This window comes from Harmonia axyridis, chromosome 2 (genome assembly GCF_914767665.1).
Source record: "Harmonia axyridis chromosome 2, icHarAxyr1.1, whole genome shotgun sequence".
Lineage (NCBI taxonomy): Eukaryota > Metazoa > Arthropoda > Insecta > Coleoptera > Coccinellidae > Harmonia > Harmonia axyridis.
In genome coordinates, this window is record NC_059502.1 from 97641 (window position 1) to 116052 (window position 18412).

Below are 18412 nucleotides of genomic sequence, written 5' to 3' on the forward strand. Positions count from 1 at the left end.
TGATTGAAAAGAGTTTTACAATAAGAGCTTTTGAAGCTGCCATTTTTTATATTTAATAAGTATAAACTACGCCATTACTATGAATTGAACGATACACGTTTCAATAACACATTGAAATTCAACGTGACATCATACGCTGAATGGGTCCATGAAATTTATCAAAATGATTCGTGTCATGATAAGGATATGGTGCTACAACCATAGCCGTGGCAGCCATTTGGCGGATATCGTTTTCTATAGATAGATGATGTCAAACCTTGCTCTTTACAATGAAATAAACATCCATTGATTCTCAAAATATACTTGTTTTTTATACCGAAAATGAATCTCTTATTGGAAACCCCTATAGAACAATTCCCGATGAGCCGAGATATTATGTACTAAACGATAACGGACAATAAGTTTGGCTGAAGTAACATTTTCATAACTCCAATCCACCTAGTAATTTGTCTGAGCTAACATCTTGCATATGTTATTCCAGTTGAAGCAATCGTCAGGAAGGGGAAGTTGGAAATGTTCCTTCCTTCAGGTTGATTCATTACCGCCTTCACTTGTTAAACATGATGGTTTCTGACGTTCGAGTTGAAGTAGTTGGGGGGTACCGCGTTAAATTCACATAAATTTGCATAATGTAGTGTCTTATCGCAGGGAATGCAACAGATTAAGAGGACGAAAAGTATGAGAGACTGTGTGAAAAATTGCTCTGAAGCCGAGAGACCAACTAGAATAGATATAGGCACAGAAAAATAATGATTGGAGATAGACCAATAATATTCATATTCATAAAATTCACGTTAATTTGAGATGAAAACATATTGTGCAATATCAACATGGTATCCTTAATGTCTGCTGTGTATTAACCAGAAGCACCCAACAGAAAAAATGTCGCTTTCGATCGGTTCTAGGATTGAAAAAAAGTACTTATACTTGTTAGGTACTATTGTTGTTACTCGAATAGCCAGTAGGGACAATATTTTTACATTCTCCGTGATTACTTAAATAATAATTCACTAGAATAACCGAAGGAGACGGTATGTATGATTGAAAATAAAAAGAAACAAAACTATTCTTGTACATTTGTACTTATGTAAAACTGGACATCTCTAGTGATCTCTAGTGTTAAGCATCGACCATAGCCTTTATCCTGCTAATGCATCAGAATTACGGTGAATTAGTCGGAAATCTGGTTAGCATTGCTCAACATTAAAGGCGAAATATAATAATCCACTTAATCTTGGCATCAGCCGAACACAATAAACCGGGGCTTGTCATAGAACACGCTTCAATGTTCTCATGCAAGCAGGGCTGGCTATTGTGGAATTTGATGAACATTATGTCATGACATTGAAAACTTGATATGAGTGTTATCGATATTTGTTCAAATTTTATATGTACGAGTATACTCAAATTCAAGTTACTTCATTTTTCTTCTAATACTTTCCATACATTCGTGAGCCAATTTGGACTTTTTTGAAGGGGACACTATTCATGAAATTCGATTAATTTTTAATTCATTCTCACCTCTGGTTGACTTTCACCATGAACAATGCACACTAATTGAGCTTCGAATCCTTCTGCTGAATGGACGATAGGACTTTCCACTGATATTTCTGGAGGATCTAAAATAAAGTATTATATTAAATTTCAATTGTATTTTTAAAATCATAAAAGAAATTCTTTGATAACTAAATAGTTTCGGAAATAATAGAACATATAGAACATCGATAAAAAAAATTCGATTTAACATCTGACACATAAATGGATTGGAAGCATAACAATTTTCGGAAACCGTCTTACCAAAATCAAAAAAATTAGATCACTGAAAAATTTTCACTTCATTCAGGTTCTACTTGCTGTCTCCGTGTATTGTAGTTGTAGGTAGCTACATTGCCAGTGAAATATTTCGTATAATTAAGTTTACTCATGGATTTTGGCCGTTCGATATTAATATATTCTTCTCTCCTCATCTCTCATTGATCATTATCCTCACAGATTAGACTACAAGAAGTTCATCTTGCGCTCGGCATTGAAGAGATTAGTGAGTCGAAACAGGCTAGGCAGTAGATTCACAGGGAAGCCTGTTTAATTTATGATTATATCTCCATTCGTAATTAATATTCCTTTCAGATCGACAAGAATCCCTTAACCTCCTCTCTTCGATCCTTTGGTTTCCCTGGTATAGAGCAATCTATCTTAGGAGCGATCTTAAGAGGATTCCCTACCCTATTATGTTGGAGCCACAATCAATGCATTCAGTGCATTGGTGGCATTAAAGTGAGGTTAGATAAATTAAACGGAAACTACGGTCCGAGAAGATCTGAAATAACTTGGACAGACCTATGTACCTATCGGACTTGGATGCCACGAGGAATTTAAATTGGAATAAATTTGTTTAGATATTTGGAGGATAAGACAAAAAGCTGTCCAAACTTCTTTTCCTTCAAGTGCTTTCTCCGCTTCGGAGGTTAGCGATCATCATGGTTATTTTAATTTTGTCCACATTGGTGGACACTAATTGGTTTTTACAACAGAAAGAGTAACCTGTGTTTCTGTATTAATTCAGAAGTAGGTAAGTGGGATCATTTTTTTATGGAATTTTGCATATTTTCTTTAAAATTATCACTAATCACAGGATATTACATTAAAAAAAATAAATAAAATAATGCGCTAAAATATATTTCATTGAATATATTTTAGCGCATTATCGTCTTTTGAGAGGGAAATATACAGGGTGATTCAAAATTCAGTATCAACATATCAGGGGCGTATTTTTCAGTTCAAAATGAGACTTTTTTCCATAAACATGTGTTCGCAAACATTACCTTTATTTCAAATTTGATCTTAACATATCGAAAATTGAAAGCGCTATGAAGAAAAAACTAAAAAAATCCTGAAAATTTAATGTTCTGCAGTTCGGTAACAAAGCGTTTATGAGCTCATATTCAAGGAAAAAAAATATATTTTGACCTGAAAAATACGCCCCTGAAATCTTGATACTGAATTTTGAATTAGGGAGTTACTAATTGATTTATCGATTGTATCAGATAGTTTTTCACTCTGGACTTGGAAATCATTCACTTAGTTTATAATAAACATTTTTAATTCGGTTATATATTTTCTGTTACCTAAACGAAAGCAATATCTCTGTAACAACAGGTTTATATTTATTCATACACATAAACTGCATGGAAAAAAGATGAACCATAATTTTTCGTTGTCCTATGCGACACTCAACTACCGCAATATTTCATTCTTGAAATGCACTGGAGTGTGAATGAAAGATTCATTGGAATTCCGCAAAAATAGAACAGTAAAATGCAGAGTTGGCGTTGGCGAATAGATATAAAGGAATATTACACGTTTCATTCTGTTTGCGTTCGATTCAAAGGAACATAACATAAAGTATTGACTGTTCGAAGGTTGCTTGGGTGAGCTGACCTGGTCATGCTGATCCTCAATTCAAATATTATTGGGGTGTTTTACTATATTTCTTTGGGAAAAGGAAGGTCGTATCTCATTTATTTGTAAAATATTCTTTTCTGAGGATCGAATGCGTTATGTCCTGAATAGGAGATGTTTTGTGAGAACAAGTTGCTCGATTTCATCTAAATTTTCATTTAGAATAGCCCGGTATCTGAGCATTTGTCAGTTTTGACATTTGAAAAGTAAAAACTACGTCACTACCAATGATTCAATAACGTATATGTCGATGGCATACCTTCCTCTCTAAAATGAAATAAACTTCTATTGGTTTTTCTTGAGATATACTCTTTTTTTAATATCAAAATGAACTTCATGTTGGAAAACTCTTCACATACTGGATAACTTATTAATTCGAATAAAAAACATCTCGGATGGTTTCCCCAAAAATTATCCGCCTTAACTTTTTTTTAAACGCGAGCCAAGCGCTTAGTATCACTTTCAGAGTTAAAACCAAAAGCGGGTGAGCATCCAGCCGCAAAGTGAATAATGAATGAGGGGTGAAACCACCCGGACCTAATTCACAGGGAGTTACCTCGGCCCAGTTTTACTTCCCCTTTCTAAACACCAGCAATAAATCAAATTGCCGATACACAATCATCAATATTAAATATCTAGTCTTTGTTATTGTATCGCATGCAATTTACTTCGAATTATTCATTCTGATTGGAAAGTTTTGATACCCAACGTTCTCTATTATCGAATTCGAACGGAAAAACTAATTTCGGTACGGTGTTTTAATTCAGCTGAAAATAATTGTTGACTCTACTTCAACAATAAACTCCAATCATACATTTTCATTCATCGGAAATTGTAAAGAGTGGGCTGTTCACATTCAAAATGAATTATACTTAAAATATAGGTATCATTCACAAAAAATATGTCGAAGAAACCTACTGCGTTTTAATGGCGTAATGACATCAAATACACGCTTTGGGGTGGTTAAAAATGCTACTAGAAGCTTTATGAATAAGAGGTTTCATTTCAATATTAGTTTGTTGATCATAGAGTCGATAGCCTACTTAAGAATTAAATGTGGTAAAACAGCCAGAAAAATCTTAAAAAGATCAGTTTTCAAATAGCTCATTGTTTTTATGCAGAACTCATCACGATCTCTAGGATTTCAGGCAAATGCGTTTTTTCGGATAGATCACCATGGAAACAGATAGATGTTAGGTTAGGACCTGAGGATATACATCAATCTATTATAGCAGAGCCATCGGAGCCTGTTATTGGTTACAAACGAGTCCCAATCTGCCTTTGAATGAAGCAATTACCTATTTTGTTTAATTCCCGCCCGTGAATAGAATTTCGATTTAGCAAATCGAACTCGAATAGAAGGTTCGGTTTACTCAGCCCATTCATTGCGCGCCATCTAATTATGCCTGCTCAATCTGTCGTGAAATAATGAATAGAATGACATGTAAAACGATCTGATCCTGGAGCTGGCAGTTTGAGATACTGAAAAGAGGGGTGAGAGTTATTCCCTCAGTGGATTTGAAACGGATTTCTTGCCACTTCTGGTAGGTTTTCTTCTGAATGGATTCTTCATGACGATTATTCAATTTGGTGGTTATTATTTTTTTTTAAACCACTACAAATTTTACGCTCTGTCTCTGTTTAATAATTATTTTTACATAAATGAAAATTCAAAATCCCCTGAATTTTTCAATTATTTACGTCCAGGAATGTATAGGAAAAGTAGATACCCAATGAAAAGAACTCAAATTCAAATATTCAAACGGAAGATGATAATGATTGATTTATGAAAATTTCAATGACTTGTCAACTAGTAAAAAGTGCCTAAAGAGAGATTAATTTAAATATGTTACCCATATGAATCCCGCCTCCTTTCAGTGATGTGAACTCATTCGCGAATTGATTCAACGTTAACGTTTTTAGATTCATATGAGAATTGTTGTTTGTTTATTTCTTGTCCAAATTATATTTTCTACGAAATATTCGTTTTAATTTTACAATTTCGATTTTTTAATATTTTATATTCAGAATTGATATTATAGTAATTTTATTTTTGTGAAGAATTCGAGAAAGCATATTGATTAATATGCTAATTGTTAAACAATATTTAATTCTAATCTAGAAATTTCAGCTTGAAATCCCACAATAGTCGGTTCATTGGATTCGTTTTTATCTAATTGAAATTGCAGGGTGAGTTCTTCTATATTTTATTACTTTTTTCTATGATTGGTTATTAAATACATCAAAAATTTCACCCTGAACTGCCTTAAATAAAACATTTCATAGTGAAGGAAATTAATCATCAAAAGTCAAATATCGACTAAAATGAAAATATACAGATCGTTGGAGGTAGAACCAACTAAATTATGAAGATTTTTACCTTATACTTTCTCAAATGAGGCAGTACAGGGTGATTCACTTGTCTTGGTAATCCCAAAGCAGTCTAATATTTTTTATTTGTAAACAGCGTTTTGTACAAGTCAATATTGACGCGAGATGCACGTAAAAGTCAGCAGTTCTTCATATAATCTAATTTGCATAAACTAACTAATTTATGAGGGGGTTTTCCAAAAAGAGGTTTCATTGAGAATACCCTGCTTGTGAGCAGTTATCCCTTTGAAAGCTGTCATCTATTGTCATTTGACAAGTAAAATAACTAAAAATGGAAAGCTTCAACAACTCATTGAAATTGTTTTCTAACAGTGAAATTTCTCGTAATTGGTCACCGAGATCTTGTGATTTAACAGCATAAAAATTCTTTGGGATCACGTAAAAGATATATGTATGGCAATGCTCCACATTTTTCAATCGTTAATGGCATTCTTTTCTTTGTACTATGAATTAAGAACTCGATTGATTTCTTTTGAAATATACTCGTTATTTTTTATATCAAAATTATCGGAAAACTCTTTATTATGCGAGTTTCAAAGAAAAAATGATTCAGGATGCATTAACAACAACTGAACAAAAATAAAAAAATCTTGTAAAAACGATTGAAAAAAACAAAACATATACGCCGAATGACAGGTATTTCTGAAGGGATATGTATATCGATCAGATCTCTTCAGTCTAATCGGAAGGACTGGATGAAAATGATGTGAAAACGTTCGTACCGACAGCCGTCAGCTCTTCACCTGATGTAATTGACAAGGTAATGAAACAGGCGGGTTCAAACGTGTTCTTCTCTTTGAGCCGTTCATTCTACGAACAAACGAGCGAACAACCGAATGCGTCAGACAGAAATTCCAATTGAAGAAGACCAATTTTGCAAAGGGACGTCGGGATAAACAAACCCCTCGTTTGTTATTGGCAGATCATTATTGTCCGTAATTCCGTCACGGCATGCTTGTGTTTGGTAGATCTTTTGGCTTTTCTGCGTTCTCTATGGGCTCTTTCATTTCAGCACGTCCTTCACTATTTTCATTGGTGAACTTTTTCAAATTTGAATGCTAGTGCGAATCAAAACTTGTTGAATAATTTTGAATGTCAGTTAAAGGAGGACTGAAATTGATGGCAAAACTTGTACTAACAACCGAAAAACTCATGTTGAAAAATGTTATTTTGGTAATAATCTCGAATGAGTCAATGTTGTGCTTAAAAGTCGACAAAAAAAAAGACGCCAGGCGTTGCAACGTCGATATTTTTTCCTAGAACATACATATGCCATTCGAAAGATGATTTCATTATATTTTTTTTTCCAAAAACCTTTTTTTTCGTTTTGAAGCATTAGCGATCTGCAGCGTGTAATATGTTAATTATATTCCATTGATTTTTTTTCGTATTTTGAACCTAAATATTCCTTTGTTCGGAGATATGATTTGGTTTCTTAAAATCAAGGAGGTGTTATTGTAGGATTGCAATTAATAAGGCCATATGAAGGCTCTTCAATTAGAAAAAAGTATCTAGAGTTCCTTCAAAACATTTTGCCGGGCTCACTAGATAATGTGCCTCTTCAAATAAGATGAAATATGTGGCTATTTTAAAGTATCACTTTGAGATTTACAATGTATAAACAATAAATATATCATTTTATGTAAGATACCATCTAACGCAAAAAAGATGTGAAAACATCGGAATTGAAATATCAAGTAACCAAGTTTTCCTGAATAATAGTCGCAGTTTCGAATATTTATATTATTCACCATGAGAAAATTTACAGAAACGAACAATCTTCTTGTGCTTTCCAATAAAACCTAGCGGAAATCCAGGAAACGGCAAACCCACTTAATGAAAATGCATAAACGCCCCTCCAGACTCTGGGGAAAAAACACGAATCGCTAACTGCTTAATGAAACGAACTGCGCCATTTGTTAATAGCATAATAATGCAGGAAGTCCCTGTAAATTCAAGCTCCAGTTGCGATAATAACACATTTCAGCCACGTACGGACATAAATAAGTTAGATTTCGTGCCTCGTAACAACAAATCAGCCCGTTAGTACACTCGGGAACTGGAGACAAATACTATTGAACGTTGCTACATATACTATAGTATATCAATGTTAGATGAACAATCCGCAATGGTTTGCAGGAGCACTCGATGCTGTTAAAGCTGAATGGGATCAACACACAGAAATTCGACATGGTCGAAGTAGACTATTCTTGATTATGTCCGAATGGTTAATTCACCGATCAGAATGCATATTCTACCTGAGAAGATATTTAGATGAACTGATTTACGTAACTAATAACTTATAGAATCATGCTAGGAATTCTTCTTTTCGATAAAAAGTGTCAGGGACACAAAATTTTAGCAGACTATGCGATTTATATGTGATGTTGAACGTTTCACCTTTTCAATCTTCTTGAAAATGATCCTTATTAAATTCAGGCAAAAGCTATCATAACTATGTTTTTCAGGTGTAAATTTTATCGATTTATCAATCATAGCTAAATAGTATAGATAAATTTGGCCCTTTTTATGTAAGTGTTTGTGGGGGTTATTTTATCAGATTACTGAATTTTTATATGACTCATTTTATCGTGACCTATATAGGGTATGGAAGTACAAAGGAAAGTGAAAGATTCATCAGAAAATTAAAAAAAAGTCCTATAAGCACGAGCCCGCAAACGCTTTGTTTTCGAGATACAGGGTGTTTCCCCTGTTTTCCGTGATGATTATAGGTGCTTATTTATCGAATTTTCATCAATTTCTGCTAAAGATTGGGTAAATAAGCACCAAAACCTGAAATAAATTAATTCATCATAGATTACTAACTGGATCTTCATAATAATTTGGATTATCCTGAGGATTACAAGAGAATTGTTTGAAATTCATTTCTCGAAATCGGTAGCAGAAAAAAACTACAAGAAAAGTGTAGTACTGAAAAAGTTACTTTTTATATTTTTCTGAATTACCAATGGTCTACCAAAAATAAGTTCTGAAGGAAAAAAGCGGGCAATGTTCCAGAAAAAATATCACCCTGTATATTTTCATTCAAAATTATCAAATCACATGATCTTTAAATTGGCATATCTATTGCCTTATTGATGAAAAAAACCATGTTTATGGGACTTTTTTCTTGAAATGATTCGAGGACTCATTTTTATGTGTATCTCCAATTCAGTATACTGTATATTTAGTATGCTTTTACAATTTTAAGACTTTTTTCGAAGTTTTTTCCTTCAAACTATATCAAGATTTCTTTCCACTTAATTTTTTTTGGTTCCCACTAATAATTTTCTGAGGGAATAATTTCATGTTTGAGTTCATCAAAAAAAAATCGATTGAGTTATTCAACAAAAAAAATGGACCACATTGTATAATAATAAATTTTGTAGAAACGTCGCTGAAAAGAGTGAAAATAACACGCTCAGATAACATTTGATGTTTATCACTGCGATAGCGAGCACTCACGTTCTACCCATAAGTCGATGTGTCGTTATTTCATTGCTTTCACCCCAACAAGTTTGCAGTATCACGTAACACCCTCGCAAGGGTATAATTAGCTGGAAAGCACCCCGTCTAAGAAGATTAGATTTAGCGATAGAAGATTCAGACGAAGTGAAAGATAATATAAAACGTTCAACATGCAAATTAACATGTTCTGTCAGGTTAGGTAGTAGGATTGAATGTTTGTTGCTTACTCCTTTCTAAAGTTGAGTAGTTAATTCTGTGCAGGCAGCACTAAATTTTCAAGACGGTAAGAGACTTCATTAAATTGAAGTTTCTGGTGAGATCTGTTCAGATGACCGAGTTCAAATATAAATGTTGAAAATATAACAAGTTGTTCGTATTTTTAGGAATGTACCTTAATCATTTTTCATAAAAGCATCTTCGATTTCCGTCAGGAAAATTTGTAATTATTTAACCACGAAAAATTATGTGTATGTAGTAAACACCGAATTTACTATTTTTATCATTCTTATCAGTGTCTATATCGATAATATGGTTCAGTGGACTCGCCACAAAATAGAAACTTCTTCCCTAACATTTAATCTATTTTCAAATCGGATCATAACATCAAAATAGTCCATAAGTTCGGAAGTTTTCTTCTGTTGCAATAGCAGACTTATTTTTTTTCGACAGAGCTGTTGTGAACCATTCTGCTTTGATTTGTAAGTATAAAGTTATTGGGAATTAGCAATTCAAAACAGGATTTTCAATTTATGAATAATGATGTAATTTCAAGTATATGTATGTATAGGTATCATTATAACAATGTATTGTATGAAAAACCCCTAAAAAACTTTATAGAATTGGGGAAAATTTCTGAATTAAGATGGATTCTCGAACAAGAGAAGTTTCCATTAAGACATTTCATTTTGATATAAAAAATGAGTATACTTCAAAAGAAATCAATAGATGTGTATTTTATTGTGAAGAGGAAGTATTTTATTGTAAAGAGGAAGGTATGCCATTACTCCAGTAAATTAATATCAACAAAATGGTCACCACGGCTATGGTTGCAGCACCATATCCTTTTCATAAAATTTTCCATGTGGCATCAAAGAAAAAAGGCTTAAGAAGTTAAATCATAAAAACTCGGTGGCCATGCAATTGTGTCCACTTCAATTAGAATTAAGATGTTATGAATTCTTGAACAGAAGTTTAAAAAATATTCAATTTCAGGGTAAAATCAGAAAAATGGATGTTTCTCATAACTGATGGGAAGTTTGATTGTTTGACAAGAAGAATTGAAAATTTACAATGGTGGGTCAAACTAAACAGCATCATAGCCTACTGGAAAAGATTCAAGCTATGTTATCCGAAATCACAGTGGAACCGATTCTCTTCCTCACCGTTACCTCCGATCTGATATACAAGTTGATTATACAGAATCTGTACATGGAAAAAGCATGTCGCGTATCACTTTCGATGAACTCAACTACTTGCGATGCCATGTCCAGAAGAAACCAAAGCGGTTACTCAGTATCCGAAGAGATTGAAGTTCAGAAGCTGTCATCCGGAATGATGGCCATAGCCAATGCCCTGCACGGGTTTTTCCCCGTCATTCTGGCCTTATTCATAGGTTCTTGGAGCGACAGACATAGCAAGAGAAAACCGATCATCTTGGCACCCGCTATAGGATTGTTGCTGACATTGATCTGCTTAATATTGAACACGATATATTTTTACGAACTTCCTATTATATTTACCGTGTTGAGTGATGCGTTCTTCATCCCCCTTCTTGGAGGATTTCCGTGTTTGTTTTTAGGCGTTTATAGTTTCATTGGTGCCATCAGTAGCGATGAGAACAAGACTGTGAGATTGGGTACCATTTCGACGACACACTCTGTATCGATGGTGCTGGGCATCGGCGCCAGTGGTTTCTTGTATAATTACCTAGGTTTCATCGCAACCTTTGCCCTGTGCTCCATCTTGGTGTCCTTGGGAATTATATCCGGGTATTTTTTGGTGCACGATCTGCCCTTGAAGAAGTCTGAGATCGACGTAATGGGCGGGATGGATAAGAAGAAATCTTTTCTTTGCGATTTTTTCGATTTCAGATTTTTAATACGCACTTTCAAAGTTTGTTTCAAGAGTAACAAGAATAACAGGAGATACAAGATTTTGGCTTTGATGTTTCTTGGCGTAATCTCAGTTGGGCCAATGCATGGTGAGTGTTGATTAAGAAATGATGATTTCGCAAAGTAATTTTCAGTAGCACACTAATAGGTACCTAATCTCCAAGAAATTTCGTCACAATAAATTTTTTTCTAAATATTAAAAAAGCAAGTACCTAAAGTTATTTTAGAGGGTGGCCAGATTTATATTATATCTACTTCAAATTTCTAAAATATAAAGTATTGAAAGACAGAGTATTTCTAGGTCTCGATCTAGGTATATAACAATTTGGGTTTTTGCAACTATTCCTGTTTTCCCAAAAGAAAAGATCGAGACAAGTAAAAACATAAGTTTTTGTTTTTATGAGTCAATTTAGATAGTACTAAATTATTAAATGTACAGATTACTTGTACAACAAAGGATTGAGGATATATAGTTCATTCTATTTTACAGGAGAAATGGCGGTCTCTTATCTTTTCTCGAGATACAGATTTGGCTGGAGTGTTATGCAGTATAGTGGCTTTTCGTTTTTCCATTTAGTCTCGCAATCATTCGGTGAGTCTAGAATTATACATATTATAATTATTTTCTATCAATAATTCCGAATAAATTTCAGCCAGTGTCATTTCCTTGGCCATATTCTCGAAATATTTAAAATGGGAAGATGCCACATTAGGGATGATTGGAATTACCAGTTCAATAATAGGATCTTTGATATCTGCATTTGCCACAATTGGAGTAGTGTTTGTTTTAGGTGAAAATGAATAATTCAAAAGAATGAAACAAATTCAAAATTAATGTTTAATTCTTTTCAGGCGGAGTTGTCGATTGCTTCATGATAGCAGCGCATATATCTCTTAGGTCGATGTTGGCCAAAGTGGCATCTCCGAACGAGCTAGGCCAGGTTTATTCCATCTTTGGAGTGTGTCAAGCCCTAGCACATTTCATATTCAGCCCGTTATATAATTTAATGTATAAAAGTACGATTATGATATTCCCAGGCGCGTTTTACTTGTTTTCAGTTGTGGTTAAAACGATGGGATTATTTTTTTTCATGTAAGTCTAACTAAGGTCTGATTGATTGCTACTTGAGATTTCGAAATTTTTCCAGATATCTCTATGTTGAAGCTGTGAGAACGAGGCGATTAAAATCCAAATTGGAAAAAGAAGGAGCTTTAGAAATCGATGCACATTGTTGAGGAAGTGACTTCATCAAATTATCCAACCTCTTTTCGATTGAATAATGAAACATTTTCGTTTGTGAATGTCGCCATATGTATGTGAAATTGTGAAAATATTTTTAGTATTTTACATATAAATTTACTATTTTATACATAAAAAAGCGATTTAGAAATGTCGTTAATTCTTTATAGAGAATATATAACTCAAAAATTACACAAGATAATATAATATATGTATCTTTGATATAATTTTTGAATACATTTTGAATGAAACCCCTTCATACAATAAGCATTTTGACAGTGATTTATTTCCTTATTATAATTTTGATGAACATTTTGGCAACCATGTTATCATCTTCAGAAACTATAACTTACTCAGTACTGTAAGTTACAACTTGTAGAGTGTGGTTACTAGTATATCGTTTTCATAGTGAAAACCATATTATGTGTGATGTCACAACTTATCTTTTCCATTAATTCTCATTTCAATCTAAATTGAATAAAATTAAATAATGAATTCTCATCTCGTAGGAATGAATTTTCGAGCAGAAGAAAACCTGTAGAGATCTGAAATGAGAGAAATATTCACTGACGTTTTTGTGGGGACTACGAAATGAGTAGTTTATTTATGGACCCATGTTTAGCCTTCCGTTTATGCAGATGCAGACAAAGTTTGAAAATAAGTCCACGATTCTCTCTAGATGAAATTATTCACTAAGATACAGATATTAATATTAATGTGGAAACGTAAACTTTGTTTCGATTATGGTCTGCTACTGCTGCTGCTGGAGTTTTCAGCAAAAAGATGAATTTCAACTTCATTAGGTTAAGTTTCAGTTAATTCAGAAGTTTGCATAATCTGAATCATAATTTTCGTTGAAATATTTCAACCATATGTTGAAAATGAAGCTTCAAAATAGTTTTGGATGAAAATTTTGGCCCAACCACAATTACATCAATCCAGATTCATTTTATTAAATACTATAGTTTACCCAGGCGATATACACAAAAAAAATCGTCAAACTTTAAAAAATGGATTACGATTTGTACATACAAGCTTGTATTTACTCCAGCAATCAGAAGATATACCACAACGACCGCATCAAACGAAATAAATTCGAGGTTTTTATTGAAGGCGCTCCTGCTCTAAGTTTACGACCTGGGCCCAAAATGTGGGTCGGATTCATGGCCTATGAAATTCGCCCAAGAAGATAAATACCGCCCCGTTGAGATTATCATAGTTTTACATTAGGGAACCGTACAATCTTCGCTGCGAGTTAACAACTATTATTTATGTTCCCCTCACGTATTTCCCAGAGCGGGGGGAGGAGGGAGGTAGATCGAGAAAAACCTACTCGAAAATTGAAAGAAGTAAATCTATTTGGTTTATGCGAGATCCTTATGAGTTTCCACCGGGAGCGTACTTCATGAGAGATTTTTCAATCAAAAGCGCTAAGAGGTGCATGAAAAACGAGTGCGCTGGAGTCAGATGCGGATCCAGAGGATGGATCCCGCTTCTTGAGGACGTTTTCAGGGATCTTAGGGATGAGGGGATACGGACTGTATATTGGAGTTGCTCGTGTATACCTACTCGACAAGGTGGCTTTTGAGGGTGAAGTTTCAACGTGTTCTGGAAAAATTTCAACTTGCGACGAGTCTGAATGAATATGATATAAGGAATTTCCACAAAGGTTTTTATTTGCCATTCAATTCAACTAATATTCGAAATGACGTAACCGAAAAAGTTTTGGGTCGAATGATGTTCATATTGATCGAGCTGTGATCTGAAACATATTGAGGTTCCAAGTCCGTATCCCGCCTCAAGAAGAGATGACAGCCTCGAGAATATTATCAAATTTTTTTTGAAAATTAGGGTTAATAACGTTGAATTGCTGGAATAATAATAATAATCTTGGAACTGCAAGCATTTTCTTGATCTGTGTTATGAAATCGATCGATATGATGGTATAAATTCCGATGTGGGAACTTTCGTCAAAAAAATTTTTTCAATGCTCAGGTATTAAGACGAAGGCGTATACAGAAAGGCTAATGGGAGAAATAAGAATTTTTTTCATAGAAATAAATGAGACTGAAAGAAGAAAAAGGTTAACAAATTTTGACATCTTAAACATTTCGGGGGGGGTTTGAACCACCAAACAACCCCCCCCCCCCTGGCTACGCCTGTGATTTGGCGTCTACTTGAGGAAGGTGCCACTTAAACCGTCAATTCTCATCATTATAGCCAAGTGATTACCGATTTTTTTCTATTTGAAATTACGGATTATGGAATATAGAGGTGGAAGATATGTGGTTGTAGCAAGATGGTGCAAAAAGCCACACAACACGATCCATTTTGGCTTTTTTCCAAGAAAAAATTCGCAGGAGGAGTAATTAATATTATTTTTCATTGAAAATAATGAACCAAAATGAATAGAAATGAATAATAACCCTTCTATTTGGTCAGAGGGTTGATTAGTAGTCCGTAGGAATCGAGGCGATGGAAAAACTGCACAACAGATTGCAATCATAAATCATGATCGAGTGGTGGGCAATTTCCGCGATCCATCCCTGATCGAGTGGCCGGACTGTAGTTATTTCAGCCCCTCACCTGGTTCCGGAAAGAAGCCAGTTAGCACAAGGATCGCTCCACCAGAGGGCCATAAATCAGGAGGCATTTTTGCCTAGCGGCGGTATCGTGAACTAACCGTTCCCTCGGGCTGTGATTAGCTCGATAAGTTGAGACAACGTTGGCACGAATACGTCACATTCTATTTGCCGTCCCTGCTCCAAGTTACGATTATGCGGTATCAAGCTCTCGAGATAACCTCTTTCGTTCGTTCCCTGTGACGGATGGCTTTTCGCTGAGGAAGAATAATGGTCAATTGCAGATCTCGATTCCAGATATTCGCTTGTTTGGCCGCCAGTTGACCACGAATGAATTGGAGGACAGGAAGAATCTCTCAATTATTTACCGTTTTTTTTTACCCACGTGAGTTGCCAGCAAAACAGTAGATTTCTGAGGATGTGTTTGAATTGTCAGCAGTCCAAGTCTGCTTGAAATGTTGAATTTGCCACATGGCCGTCTTGTTACCACCTTTTAATCTTTCCTAGGGCAATAGAGATCATTACAGATCTCAAACCTCTTCATCTTGCGATAGCTTTCCAGGAAAGGTGTCAGTAATGTGAGAATTAGGAATCAGGGATTCTTGTTCTCTCACAACCAACTACATACCATCAGCGAGCCTTCCCATTGACGAGATGATGAAGAAAACTAGCATCGAGAAAACATTCACTACGATGCTAAGTAGAAAAGAAGGTTGTGAAGGAAGCCCACAACCTCAGCTTTTACCATCAAATGGTATACAGATGGTTCTAAAAGCCGGAGTATTTGAGGGTGACACCAGATCATTAGGCCGATGTCCAAGTGTTTTTCAGGCATACATATAGCAGTACTAACTACCAATGCTCATAAGAAAAGATTAAATGGAAAAACGTAGACGAAAACTCTCGAAACAAATATTTCAAGTCGTCCCCAAACAGCAAACTCGCAAAATAATATTTTCTCCTGTCGCATACCGTCAAATCGTAAACAACCGAAACCCTGGGATTGTGTCTGAAATGCAGTTTCCATTTCCCCAAATTATGGCTCCGATACTGCTGCACAACCCTCTAGAATAGTTAATTAAAATGGAAATAAAAGTTTGCCGGCTCTCCTGCGAAATCGATACCTAAAACTTAAACGAATCAACATTCCGTACTGGGAATTTACATTCAGTGGCGGTTCATCAGGGACGGCATGTCTACCTAAGAGAGAGAATTCAAACAATAATGTGAATTTTAGCAGCGTCAGACTGAAATTATTTACTATTTTCCTTTTTGAGCGCTCATTCTCCGAACGATTTCCCATTTATTTTTATATTGTTTTTTGTTATTTGATTTCGGCGGTTGTTAATACTTTCAAGTTAGTGCTTTCCTAATTTTTGTTTTTTGATGTATTGTTCAGGGCTTTTTTATCTTCAGATTTTTTTTTGTGAATCTACTATTGAAGATTTTTAACTTATTTCTAATATAGGGTGTTCCTAAATTGAAGGTAGAAAAAAAAATCCAAATTATCATACAAATGCAGTTAGTGAGCTGTGATGAATAATTCAATTATAATTTTTGGAGATTATTTTGCCGATTTTTAGCAATGAATCATAAAGATTCGATTACCTTGTATGATCGTATAAAAAGAAAAACTACTGAAAACATGTATCTCAAAAACGAAGCGTTTGGGGGCTCATGATTATATGACATTTTTCTCTAAAATTATCCAAGGAATCTCCTATTTTCATTCGTACCTCCAAATTAGGAACACCCTTTACTTATCTCAGATATTTTAAAACCGACTATGAGTCTTTTTATTTTATTTTATGTATTTTCCACGTCAATGTCATATGAAAAAATTGTATTATAGAATAGGTAACTATATAAAATAAGAGTTTAGTGAATTTTGGAAAAAAAATGTTGGTTGGCAAAACCGTTTTCCGTATTACAAATTTGACAGATTATAAATGAATCCGTGACGAGACATTTCTTAGTATAAACCTGCTATAACGAAATATGATCATGAATTCTGTTTGAAACTGAGTTATTCACGCACGATTTTGTTTAACAAGGTATGGTAGAGTGAACGGAATTAACATAGTATTAGATGGAATGAGTTATATTGGCGTGAGTGAAATATATAGTCGAAAATTAGGTCGCTTTTTGCGAAAATCTGAACATAGAGAATTTTTTATTTCATATGGGCAAAAACTGATCATATAAGGTAAGTTCTTCATAAATGAAAAATCATTATGGCAACACCCGATGATAAATTTTCACGAACCGCCACTGTTGCAATTCTCTCATCTGCCCGTTTCCAACCTTTGTTTCTCGTACCAAAACACTTATCACGAGCTTTTAACTTTACTTTGTCTAACTAACCCTTCGGAACTGAGTGGAATTAATTGCTTCTGTAGGTAATTCCGCTAATCCTCGTAAACAACCTAGAGATTTAAAGCATAAAATTAGGTTGACACTGAAACCTAAGTATCCAGTACGTAATGAATTTCAATACCTGCGATCTGAATTATTCATGGACCAGTCTGGAGATCGCCTAGAAATTGTAGTGGCCATTATTCATTTTCTTGGATGGCCCGAACGTGAATATTTAGCAGAATATCGAATCCTTGAGGGGATTTTGGACTCTGATTTTTGACAGGAAATGCATTCAGCGGAAAAAACGAATAAATGTATTCTGACAGAATACAGGATATCTGATCTCAAAGGGACCGGAATTTTTTTGAATTTAAGTACATCAAGGACATGAAAAGCAACTTTCTTAGAAGAGTGCTTCAACCTATCAAAATTCAACATTCTTTTCACTCTTTCTATTTAATTTTTGAAATTGAATAATTCTCTCTCATAGTTTTGAAAAGAAAAATTAATCAGTCTCTGTATAAGAAGACAATCTTTTTGAGATGGAACTTCTTAAATCATCTCCTGTACTTCCTATATGACCTATAAGCAGTAGAATTCCCAAAGTTTTCAAAATGAAAGAACGTTAACCAATACCTAAATTTTCTTTCGAATCTAAAACATCTAAAATAGAATGCGCCCCACAACGTGATTTTTATTCGAATATAAATAGCAGAAGAAATCTAATTAACCTAAAGTTTTCATCGGAGTACCTACCTGAAAATTTGTAGCCTAACACCGAAATTATAATTTCATATTTACAA

At 34.4% G+C, this 18412-nt stretch overlaps 2 protein-coding genes across 3 annotated transcripts in view; one reads left to right on the plus strand and one right to left on the minus strand.

Annotated features, from left to right (window-relative positions):
• The window catches only part of LOC123673888 (limbic system-associated membrane protein-like), a 209649-nt gene that overhangs the window by 11339 nt on the left and 179898 nt on the right, over nt 1–18412 (minus strand). For both annotated transcript variants that reach the window (XM_045608634.1, XM_045608635.1), the window contains exon 6: nt 1522–1619. In XM_045608634.1, the coding sequence (XP_045464590.1) occupies nt 1522–1619 (98 nt within the window). The remainder of the gene's footprint in view (nt 1–1521; nt 1620–18412) is intronic.
• On the plus strand, nt 5337–12896 carry LOC123673889 (uncharacterized MFS-type transporter YkuC-like). The gene is made up of 6 exons (XM_045608637.1): nt 5337–5649; nt 10531–11518; nt 11920–12021; nt 12083–12220; nt 12282–12522; nt 12578–12896. The coding sequence occupies exons 2-6, from the start codon at nt 10609–10611 to the stop codon at nt 12663–12665; spliced, it is 1479 nt and encodes a 492-aa protein (XP_045464593.1). The 5' UTR covers nt 5337–5649; nt 10531–10608; the 3' UTR covers nt 12666–12896.

Excerpts from the sequence above, each read along its gene's own strand:
- LOC123673889 (XM_045608637.1), top strand. The coding sequence starts at position 10,609 with ATGGTGGGTCAAACTAAACAGCATCATAGCCTACTGGAAAAGATTCAA. Across the intron at positions 11,519-11,919 it reads CTCAGTTGGGCCAATGCATG|GAGAAATGGCGGTCTCTTAT; the intron begins GTGAGTGTTGAT and ends TCTATTTTACAG. Across the intron at positions 12,523-12,577 it reads ATGGGATTATTTTTTTTCAT|ATATCTCTATGTTGAAGCTG; the intron begins GTAAGTCTAACT and ends AAATTTTTCCAG.